The sequence below is a fragment of the Diachasma alloeum genome, unplaced genomic scaffold (assembly GCF_001412515.2).
Source record: "Diachasma alloeum isolate Michigan unplaced genomic scaffold, Dall2.0 Dall_scaffold_00177, whole genome shotgun sequence".
NCBI lineage: Eukaryota > Metazoa > Arthropoda > Insecta > Hymenoptera > Braconidae > Diachasma > Diachasma alloeum.
In genome coordinates, this window is record NW_021680343.1 from 593,202 (window position 1) to 604,788 (window position 11,587).

The 11,587-nt window shown below is 41.3% G+C and overlaps 2 protein-coding genes across 5 annotated transcripts in view; one reads left to right on the forward strand and one right to left on the reverse strand.

The window, feature by feature from the left end:
* Nucleotides 1–8: 8 nt before the first annotated feature.
* Nucleotides 9–5,119, reverse strand: LOC107037542 (MMS19 nucleotide excision repair protein homolog). Its single transcript, XM_015256158.2, has 3 exons — nt 4,562–5,119; nt 1,171–3,612; nt 9–486 (listed from the first exon to the last, which is right to left on the reverse strand). Exons 1-3 carry the CDS (start codon nt 4,643–4,645, stop codon nt 127–129), a joined length of 2,886 nt encoding a protein of 961 aa, XP_015111644.1. The 5' UTR covers nt 4,646–5,119; the 3' UTR covers nt 9–126.
* Nucleotides 4,860–11,587, forward strand: part of LOC107037524 (centrosomal protein of 135 kDa) — a 29,886-nt gene continuing 23,158 nt past the window's right edge. For 2 of the 4 annotated variants that reach the window (XM_015256146.2, XM_015256119.2), the window contains exons 1-9: nt 4,860–5,419; nt 5,722–6,438; nt 7,105–7,498; nt 7,772–7,984; nt 8,075–8,508; nt 9,018–9,113; nt 9,264–9,493; nt 9,970–10,180; nt 10,392–10,507. In XM_015256146.2, coding sequence (XP_015111632.1) covers nt 5,219–5,419; nt 5,722–6,438; nt 7,105–7,498; nt 7,772–7,984; nt 8,075–8,508; nt 9,018–9,113; nt 9,264–9,493; nt 9,970–10,180; nt 10,392–10,507 — 2,612 coding nt within the window. In that variant the 5' untranslated portion in view covers nt 4,860–5,218. The remainder of the gene's footprint in view (nt 5,420–5,721; nt 6,439–7,104; nt 7,499–7,771; nt 7,985–8,074; nt 8,509–9,017; nt 9,114–9,263; nt 9,494–9,969; nt 10,181–10,391; nt 10,508–11,587) is intronic. The other 2 variants (XM_015256129.2, XM_015256137.2) reach the window with 2 other exon arrangements.

Below are 11,587 nucleotides of genomic sequence, written 5' to 3' on the forward strand. Positions count from 1 at the left end.
AAATCCAATTACATAAAATCAATGCTCTTTATTCAATTAACCCTCACGTTATTTTCTGTTTCTGTACATTAAGGGATTATTACAACAGCTGTTCCACAATTTGTTCCTAATCTACTCGTGAGGATGTTAGTCCGGCCCTCCAGAGGCCCCCACGAGGTACCACCTGGTCCTCGTCTTCACTGCGACCCTCCGCACCAGTCGTTTCTTGTCGTCAATCGTCTCAGACAATTTGTCAATCACGTCGTTCTTGTACATTTTTATTATCGTCGTCGGATAACTGCAGTAGCTGTGCAGGCAGTTCAAGGCTGCTATCCTTATTTGCATTTTGGGGTGGGTCGATAGGTTTAAACATCTCGGTATGAAGCTCTGGATTTGCTCGATGAAAATGTCGTGTTTTGTGTTCAGCAGCTGCTCCAGGGTGGTGAGGGTCGATAGGAGGAGCTGGTTGCTCTCCATCGAGAGGGATTCCACGAGAGATGGGACAATCTGTGCAAATAATTATTGAAATTAGGGGAAGAAAGTCTATTCAAACCTCAACTAAAGGGGATGCAGTGAGTTTTTGAGGAAAAAATATGCAATGAAGAAATGTCGGGGAGTCGCCAATTTAATTGACAAAAATGTTAAAAAATTTTAAATCCCTAAAATGAAAATTTTCACTGAATGTTTCCTAAATAGATTTCTTCAACCTCCCTATGGGGTCATTCTCGTCACCCGCTGCAATAATTCATCCCCACAAAATAAACAAGAACTCCCGGTGGCACGTCTTTTCAACTAGGCGACATTTAAACTAGTGTCATTTCAACTGAAGTTTTCAATTACAACATATCAACTAGTTTTTGTGAAATTACAATATTTTCAACAGACGACGTAATGCAACACAATTTAACCACTGAACTAATCCATTAATGATTAATATCGTACAAGGATTCAATTTGTTTTTCTATTAGCAATTATAACAGATCAAGAATTTAGTATTAATAGTTGTTTTTTCAAAGGATTTTTCATTCTTTAATCTTTTGTCTGAATCGTTGACGTTTTGAGAGGTTTAGGGAACTCAGTCTTTTCAACTAGACATTTCAATTAACGACAATAATTAATAATAACTTCATGCGTTCGGCGTCTATTTAAATCTGAGCAGTTGAAACCCCCCATGACTAAAAGTCCACAAACCTTCATTAAATGCATGCTCATCAGTTCCACCGGAATCTCCTGCACCAGATGGCTCAAAGCGATGAGATAATTCTGCCTTGCAGCCCCTTCAAACTGCCCATTCTGTTGAATAACACTCTGAAAGACCCTCTGCTTGTAAAAAATCTTCACAGCACATCGATTCTCCTCAGTCAAGGTCCTCTCCCCCCTGTCAATAAGCACCCTGAACATTTCCCCAGCGAACTCCCCAACGTCCTCATTCTTCAGTACATTAATCTGGTAATCCAGAAAATCCTGGGACTCCCTGCTCCCCCTGAGGATGAGACTCTTCGTCAGCCAAGTGAGCATCACCACAGCAGCCCTCTTGCCCCCACCGCCGTTCTCCCCCTCCAGAATCTGCGTCAAAACCTCCCTGAAGACCCTCAAGTGCCTCCCCAGGGTCTCCCCTTCCCCGATTTTATTGACTAAAATCGAAACCAATCTGCATGCTGACGACCTCGACTCCCCATCAGGACTCTTCAAAGAGATCTCGAAGAACTGCTCCAGAACGTCAATTGGGATCGTCTCAACAACCTCAGGAGCCAGAGGAGTGAGAATCCCCTCGAGGAGCACAATATCCTCAGCAATTCTGGCCCTCAAACCCCTAAAATGCCTCTCCACAACGATCCTCTGGGCCTCAGGCCTCAGCTTCCTCACAATCAAGCAACAGATGTTGGCGACCAGTCGCATTCTCTCGACATTCCCATCTCCCACAGACTCCACAAGCCTCTCGACAGCCCCGCAATCATGCTCCAAGTAATTATGAACATCGAACTCCCCTTTCTCATCCAGCAGCAGTCCCTGGAGGCACCTCAGTGCAGCTGAGGAGGACTCAAACCCCCCGGAAACAGCGACTCCAAGGACACAGGGGAGAATGCCAGCCCCCAGGTCCGGAATTTTGGCAACTGACGAGAGAGCTTTCAGCCTGTTCTCGAGAAGCTTCCCCGGGACATCGACATCGACCTTCAGACGCTCCTGGAGGAGCCCCTGGACCTCTCCACAATGTTCTCTCCCATAAACCGACAGGACCAAGTGACAAGCTGCCTCCAACTCCTCCCCCCCAGCATCGATCTCCTCGCAGAGTCTCCCGTAAAGCCCCTGACGATGGGGTTCCGATAAAGAGGAGACTTGAGCAGCCAGACCCACCAGAGCCCTCGCCTTCAGCGCATTCTCCCCCTCGTGAAGTTCGTTCAAGTACAAATTAGGTATATCCGTCCAGGATAATTCAGGCACATCAGATATCTTGAACCCATGGGCCCCAGATATCTTTATGAAACTGTTCAACGTCTCCATGAGGCTGATCTTGTCAGCAGTCCTGGTCTTCGTGGAGTACTGCCCCAGAGACAGTGGGATCACAGCTCTCAGGACGTGAATGCAGCTCTCCTTTCCCCCCTTGGCGACGGCCTCCAGGAGCTTCTCAGCTGGCCAGAAGAGACTCAACTGAACGTCGCAGAAGGAGGACTTGGTGTCTGTTAGGATCTTCCCCACGAACTTCTCGGAGACGATTGGGTCCCCTGACAGCACTCTTGAGACGTCAGTGATGGCCTGGAGCCCCATTGTCCTCACGTCCTGATCGCTCCCAGGCATCACCTCACGTCTCAGCATTATCCAGATCTCGTCCAGGTGTTCCTTGAGACCTGCAACCCCGAATGTCGAGCAGCTAGTGGACAGCAGGGACAGAGAGTCCAGCTTTGCTGTTTTTAGACTGGAGTCTAATTTCTCGAGCAACAGCGGAATGCAGGAGTCGGAGAAGGAGGGGAGGGCTGACAGGCACCTCTCGAGGCCTCTGGAGAGGTCCTCCCTCGTGATTCCTTTACCCTCTTTTCCTCCTGACGTGAAGTCGATTGGAAAATAACAGGCAATCACCTCGAACATCTCTTCGGTTAGGTGCCCGAGAGGGAATTCCTTCATGAATTTTGGGAGAATTCCGAAGAGGAGCAGGAGATTGCGGGGATCACTCTCCCCATCCATCGAAGATATCACTATGTAGACGAAGTCAGGGCCCAGCGCCTTCAGGGCGTCGATTCGCGTGTCCAACAGGGTCTGGAAGATGAGGTAAATGTTCCTGCGGGTCTCCTGGAGCTCAGACTGGCAGCGAACGTGCTGCGCCAGGGTGTGGACGAGTCTACCTGGTGCGTCAGCAGGGAGATTCGTCATCTGGACGAGGGATAGCAGTCCCAGGATCACTGAGGGAATGATGCTGTGGTGGTCCTTCAGGCGATCGCAGTAGAACGACGTCAGCAGCTCGAGCTCCTGCGGGCTGAGGAAGTCCTGAGGGAGCTTTTGGATTATTGTGGAGAGCGAACGGACCCCATTCTCACGCAGGCTGATGTCGGTACTTGTGAGGAATTCTCCTAGTTGTTCTACTACGTCGCAGAGCTTTGTCGAACCTGCCAGGATGTCTGAGGATATCGTCCCACATACCTGCGGTGGGAGAGAGTTGGAACGGTCATTCGGGAATTTCGAACAGTTTTAGGAGGGATTCCGATATTGCAAGGGATTAGGAAATGTTTTTTCGCGATTTGGCGGGATTTTTTTAATTTTTTTAGTCAAGATTTCAATATTTCAAGGAGTATGACATTATTTTTAGGGCGTCCGGAAATCTTTTGAAAGGCTCAGACTTCAAAGGATTTTAGAGAATTTAGGAAGAGGGTTTTAGGATTTCGACTTTCGAAGGATTCTAAAATATTTCTTAGGATTTCGAGGAATTTGAAGGTTTTTTTTATTTATAAGGGATTTAATGGTTCTTGTCAATTTTTATTTGGGATTTCAATATTTTAAAGATTGTGAAATTATTTTTAGGGTTTCGGGAAATCTTTTGAAATGCTCAAACTTCAAAGAATTTCAGAGAATTGAAGAAAAGAAGTTTTTAGAGGATTTCAACTCTAGAACGATTCTAAAATATTTCTCAGATTTCAACTTTAAAAAAATTTTATTCAAGATTTTAATATTTCAAAGATTATGAAATATTGTTTGAGGTTCGTAGAATCTTTAGAAATGCTCAGACTTCAAAAAATTTAAGAAAAGAGGTTTTTAGAGGATTTCAACTTTGGAACGATTCTAAAATATTTCTCAGTATTTCAAGGGATTGACAGACTTTTCTATTTTTACTCAAGATTTCGATATTTCAAAGATTATGAAATATTTTTTGGGCTTCGTAAAATCTCTAGAAATTCCTCAAGAATTTTAGAGAATTTGTCTGTCATAACTTCAATTTCTTCCACTAGTCATTCGATTTATTACGCTTCATTTCAGTTGCACTATTGCAAGAAAAAATTTATAATCCTTTCTTTTATTTACTGAACTATTCATCCATTATTCCTTCCATTTATTTACGACTTGTTGTTACCATTTTCAATTTTCCATTCATTACCTCGGAGAGATCCTCTTTATTTTCGGGGGTGGAGAATACTGAGGACAGCCTCTCCACGATTATCGTGTTCCTGGTGGGTGCCATCTCTCCCGAATCTGCCGAAATCCCAATTTTTAGAGGTTCTAACCTCTAACGACCCTACAATTGCCTACAATCTCCACTAAATCACTGTAAAATCATTGCTCCGTCCACTCTCCACTTGCAAACGACACGATTTAACAAGAATTTCAGTTTAAAAACTTATTTTTCTATCAAAGTCACGTGGAAAATATCCAAAATTGGTTCTGAATCCCTTGCGAAGTGTTTAGGGTGACAACACGATCAAACACGATGGATAAAAAAAGAGTGGGGGAGGGAGATTACCAAAACATCCGTTAAAAATGCACCCAGTGGTATTTGAAGTTGTTTACGTTCCGTGAAATGCCGCAGCGAGTGTTTACACCTTCAAACAATGCTTGAAAATTGTGATTTTTTAATTAATTAGTGCTAGTTCAGGGGAATTCACTCGAGTGATGAAGATTTTATGATCAGACGTCACAAAAAAATAGATTTCTCTTCCCTCCAATTTGATAAAATGTGAGGTTATGACTGTTCGAATTGTAAATACACAAAAATCAAGGACTATTTTAATTATTAGTCAAATAATTAGTCATCAAAATGTGTGAGCAAGTGGGGATTGACGACTGCCACAGTATCACCTCGAGGTACAGAATACTGAGGAAAAGATTGGAGAATCTGGGGTACAGACAGGCACTTCCAGTGGATGCACTGTCACTTGTGGAGAGATTATTGGGGGATTTGGTTCAAACAACTGAAAGTCTGAGGCATTTCAAGGCTATTGCGGAGGATAAAATCGAGGTAATTGATTAAATCTACACGATAAAGCTCTTTCCAGGGCGGATTTTTACAATTAAGTGGGATAAAAGTGGGATAACTCCTCTGTTCAATCTCGAATAACTCCAGATCAGCTGGGTGCAATTGCCCAACTTTTTTTTCATTCCCAACATACTTTTTTAACCTTAAAAATGAGACCTGATTCGTCGAGATCATGCTATTTAATCAAGAAATATTGACATTTCAACAGAAAAAAAATTTTCTCCAACCCCTTTATTTTCCTCTACTTTCCTCCTAACAACAAAATTCTCTTTGCAACTACGAAGATCTCAGGCCCCCAAGAGTTCTCAGTGGATCCCTACAAGTGTGACAACGCGAAGCTAGTCCAAGAGTGCAATAAACTCCACGCAGAGCTGACAGAATCCAAGGAGAATCACCTGAAGCAGACCAAAGACCTCAAGAGAAAAATCAACCAGCTGGAGTCAGAGTGCAGCGATCTCCAGTTGGCCTCCTCCAGGAATCTCAAGCGAATAAAAGACCTCGAGGTGGAGTCCTCCAGCAAGTCCAAGAGGATCCAAGAGCTCCTGGGAAAATGCTGTAAACCGACAATCAGCAACTCCAGTCTCTCAGCAAAACGAAAATCGGTGTTTCCCCTGAGGAAGCCTGTGATCGATGGGGATGTGCTCACCCCAGAGCTGCTGAAAGGATCCCTGGGGAGTCTCAGCAGGGTTCAGCCAGAGCTTCTGGACCTCGTGGCCATGGGGGACAGGAGGATAGCTGCGTTGAGCCTCGAGGTGACGAAGCTGAAGGGGGAACTGGGACTGCAGTACGATAATGTGCACACCTTGAAGAATCAGCTGGCACTCAAGGGAAAGGAGATCAACAGGTTGAGGAAGATGCTGGAGGGGGGGAGGCCCTACCTGGCTGTCTCCAAAGACTGCAGTTGCAGGCAGACTGAGGCTAGTTGTGTCCAGTGTAATTCGAGCAGAAAGGCTGCCAGGGGTGGTGAAGGATGCTGGAATGAGGTCAAGGTCCTGCAGCAGGTGATTAATTGAAATATTTTGTATTCGTGCCCTGGGGCGAAGTCGCCCCCTGAGGACAGCAAGAAAAATTATCTCAAGTAGAATTTGAGAATTGGAATTTTATCGGAAATTCTTTGAAATGTTTTGATGTTTTTTTTAATTCCATGAAATTCCTTGAATTCTGAGCAAAATTCATCCAGAAATCTTATTTTGTATTCATCATGAAAAATATGAATTGACCAAAATTTTTGAATTCTACTCCAATCGTTTGAAAGTTTATGCATTTTCTCATAGTGTCTTTGAAATCCTTTGGAATTCTATGAAATTCTCCGCAATTCTTTGAATTGTTCTTTTTAATTGTCTGAAATTACTTGAATTCCGAGTAAAACTCATCCAGAAATCTTATTTTGAACTCATCACAAAAAATATGAACTGTCCAAAATCTTGGAATTCTACTTTCCTCGTTTCAAACCATATGAAATTTATCAGCGTGTCTTTGAAATCCTTTGGAATTCTCTGAAATTTTCCGAAATTCATTGAAATCCTTCGAAATCTTTGAGAAATTTTAGAGATTCCATGAAATCCCCGTAAATTCCAAAAATATATTTTAGAATTCTTGAAATATTCAAGTCATGAAAGTGATTGTCCCATCGCAATTGATGAATAATCACGGAATTTCACTTGAAGGTGAAGTCGAATTTGGAAGAGCAGTTGAAGGAGGCCCTGGAGAAGCAGCACGACGCCATGTCCCAGGCGATGAAGCTGGCAGAGAGGAACGAGGAGCTGGAGAAGGAGTTGAGGGATATCGATCATATTGCATTGGCTGTCGAGGCTGACTGCAATTCCACAGTTAAGGAGAATAATCGGAGGGTCAGTCAGCTCCAGGAGAGGCTGGAGACTGCCCTGACGAAGGTCAGAAATCTGGAGAATGAGTTGCTGGTGGAGAAGAGGGCGTCACAGGAGCTCAGGGCTGATCTGGAGGCCTGTAGGCTGGAGAAGAGGAATCTGCAAAGGGTCGTGGACAGTTCTACTGAGGAGAAGAAGAAGCTGACTGATAGGATTAATGAACTGACGTTGATAGGTATGAATAGGAGACTTATTTATTTATTTATTTATTTATTTATTTATTTATTTATTCATTTATTTATTTATTTATTCATTCATTCATTTATTTATTTATTTAGTCATTTCATTTTTTATAAAGTGGCGGTAGAGTAAATATTAAAAAACCACTCGTAGAAAAGATAATTCAATCTCCAACAAGTTGTAAATAATTCACGTTTAATTACCCTTTTCACTTCTTTCTGCACAATTCCTTTAACATTCTCCTCTGCACTGACCTTCACTCTTCCAGAGGAGACACTCAATGCAGAGATTGAAAGATTGTCTCGACTTAATGAAACACAGAAGCATGAGCTTGCGCAATTGGAGGGTGTGAATGAGTCTCTGAAGAAGCAAATGAGCAGTGAGAGTCCTCAGGGCATTAATAACAGTAGTTCTAGACGGTCCAAGGACAAAGGTGATAAGATTAATCAAAATCTGGGGAAAGGTTCTAAGAAAAAAAATGGTACTTTGGTTAAAGCTCATTTTCCACTTTCTTTCCTCTTTGAAAAAATCGAAATGACCGCTTGAGATGTTCATCAATGGGTTCATTTAGGTTCAAAGGTTCAGAGGAGATCGCTCTCACCACCTGTTCAGGAGAAACGAACCTCTGGTTCGGAGTTGATGAGGGAATTGATTCAAGATAAAGATGGGAAGATTGCTGAACTGCAGATAATGGTCGATCAACTTCGCAAGGAGACTGATCAGTGCAGGAAGGAGATGGAGAGACTGAAAAATGACTCACGATCTGATAATGAACTTTGGAGCCAGATTTGCGATCTCAAGCATCGGTTGAATGAAAAGGAGATGAGGGTGACTGAACTGCAGAGGGAGAAGAGGGAGTTGTGCAGGGAAAAGTTTGAGCTGGAGTCGAGACTACAGGGGTGCAGAAATCGATCCAGTCCTTGTAAAGTTTGTAATGAGTGCAGATCGGTGGGGCCCTGTGTCTGTCTGCCACTGTCATCAATACCAGAAACTGGGGGATCGAAGGTAATTGCTATAAACAATAAAATTTACATTCATATTCATTAGAGAATAACCCCTAAAAGAACAAGAAAATGAGAACGTGATTTCAAATATGAAATTATCTTCGCAATGAGTGAGGTGAGGAGAAAATGTTAGTAGACATTTTTTGTTGGAAATTTTATCCCCTACAAAAAAGGTCTTATGCTAATTCCTCGGGAAACCATGCGTTCACGAGATAAATGCAAAAATGTAAAGGAAAGTTCAATTTTACTTAGGGGGTGAAATGAATCGTTTTTAAATGGCTATAACTCGAGATTGGCAGAGTGAAATTGGACGATTTTTTCCTCATTTTGAAGGTATTTTTTTATTCTTTAAAATGAGATGTGACTCGTTCAAATTGTACCATTTGGTGAGGAGATATCGATGACTTAAGAAGATTCGTTTTATCTCACTATTGAATTCACTACTCAATTTTTCTCAATTCATATAATCAAGGAATTAAATTAATTAAAATTAATTGACGTTGTTTTCAGGTTTCATGTTCACGATTAGAACGCGAAAGAGACACAGCACGAAGTGACGTCGAACGTTTGATGGAAGAACGAGACATACTGAGGGAAAGATTGAAGGTAAAATCATAAAAATGAAGGAGTTTATTCCTAAAAAAGAGTGCACGCTAGAACTGCATGTTTATTAGATCATTAGGTTCAATGCATATCATAATCAACTTAACATTACAATAACTCTAGTACAAATAACTGAATGCACGTAAAAATTAGATGGCCACTGAGGCCCACACGTATGAGCAACGTCGACTGAGGGATAACGTGCGAGAGTTGGAGAGTCGATTGAAGGAAATTGAGAGGGAGAGGCAAGAACTTTTGCTTGCACAGGGGTCGAGACGTACAGCCATTGCTGGGGTTGAGGAGCACCTCGAAGAGGCCAGGGAAGAGCTCAGGAGGACTAAGCAGGAGTTGGTCAGCCAAAGGACTCAGTATTTCCAACTGAGGTAATTACATCATCTCAGAAGGGAGAAGGAAACAGTAGTGCCCAAATAAATTATAATTAATTCGTTACCAAAAATTTACATATTCGTTTGGGTCCACTGCAGGTGCTTCCGAGTAGAAAAATTGAAATTATTCTGTTCTTAGATTTTCCATTTTTTTAAAATTGCGTTGAATGGCTTCAAACGTTGAGTAATTGGAGATTATTTTTAGAAAATTTTACCATTACTTATTAAGTTGTCAATTTCGTCTTTCAATAATAATTTAAAAAGTAAATAATTATCATTTGTTATTTTTTTCAATTTATAGAAATAGTTGGAAAGAAATAATTGGGAATTTTTTCGTAATATTTGATGTCTAAGTTAATTTCTGCGAATTGTGACTGAAGATTTTGAGATTGTTTTCCAATGAAAATTCTTCTCGATCACAAATGATTGAATTCAAATACCCAATGAAATAACTGGGTCATATTTGTACGCAGGGCACTGCAAGATCAAACTGATCAAGCACTGGGTGACGTGCAGAGTCAACTCAGTCAATCAGAGGGTGAACTGTCGAAGGCTATGGAGCGAAATAGGTGTCTGGAGCAGCAGCAGTCGCAGTTGGATAATCAGGTGAAGGAGCTCAAGCAGGAGATCAATACCCTTCGTGTTAATATGGCACGATTGGATCAGGAGAAAGATAAATTACTGGTGATTAATAATTTTTTCATGCTCATATTCTTTGATTGAATGAAACAAATCACTCAAATGAAAAAAATTCATTCATGCATCAATTTATTTTATTTTATTAAATTTTACTTAAATGGAAAAAATAATTCCAAACGAATAGAATTAATTTGTTCATTTGATTTCACTCATTGTCAATAAATTTTCACTAATTTCTAATTCAACTCCTCCCCAGATGGAATTGGACAACAAAACCGAACGAATAGCAGCTCTAGAACGTGAAATAATCTCAAAGGAGCAGCAAACAATAGGAACTGAGCAGCAACTGCGAGAGGTCCAGCACAAGTACCAGTGAGTACAAAAATTCCAAACGTACATCAAAATTAAAACTAAATACTTCGAAAAATCTATTTACACGAACCCTATTTACATCTTCACACTAAAGAAGTATCAGTAACAATAAATATCGCTCTAAACCTATTGGAATACTTTTGTTTACAACTAAGAACTGTGTTAAAGTCGTAAAAAATCTCGATAAATCACAGAATGAGATTTGTTCGTAATTTGGCTGGCAAAAGTCGAGTTTATCTGGTCGATGAACTTGATTTTATAGTTTCAATTAGTTTTCCACGTGTTTTCGTCGATTTTGGGTCATCTTCCGGACACAGGGACCCTGGGTATTGAGTTTTTAACATCCCTGGAGGCTCCTTCCCGGAGTTTTCGTTCCCCCGAGCTCGCAAATCAGAAAAACTATCTTATAACGTGTGGTTGGCACTCTTCCAAGGAGCTTAGATCATTAGTTTCAATGTCTGGGGGATGATAACTGTCCGATGTGTGTTCAGAGGTCCTCATGTACCCAGTCTACACTCGCACCTTCTCTTTTCGTCAGATCCGATGAATTAGCCCCTCATGTATAGATATTCCAAATTTTTATTTTTTTCCTCATTGAAGTAGTTTTGAAGAAAATTGCGAGCTAATAAAAAACATTTACTAGTTAGTACTTTTTTTAAAATAAATTTTTGAAAAATCACCCCTGAAAAAAAAGGCGTTATCCCCCCTATTTCATTATTTCCAAAAAATTTTATCACCAACCGGTAGCAAATTGTTTGAAGATTTTTGCGAGTTAAGAAAAAATCGTCAATGTACTCCTATTATTGTGTAAATTAACAATTCCAATTTCAACTGAAAACCAGAGTTGATGACCAGAGTTTGTAGCAGAGATGTCACACAAGATATGAATGTTTTTTTTGGCTCAAATGAAAGAGCGGGTCGAGAAATGGCGTGCAGAAGTCTTTAAAGATGACAAATCTCTCTAAAGATGATGTCTGTTTTCAATTGAAAAGCGCAATTGTGACAACATTTTCCAGTGGGTTCTAGGAGTCTCCCCTGGTTCAACACCATCTTTAGAGGTCCTAGCACGCCATTTCTCGA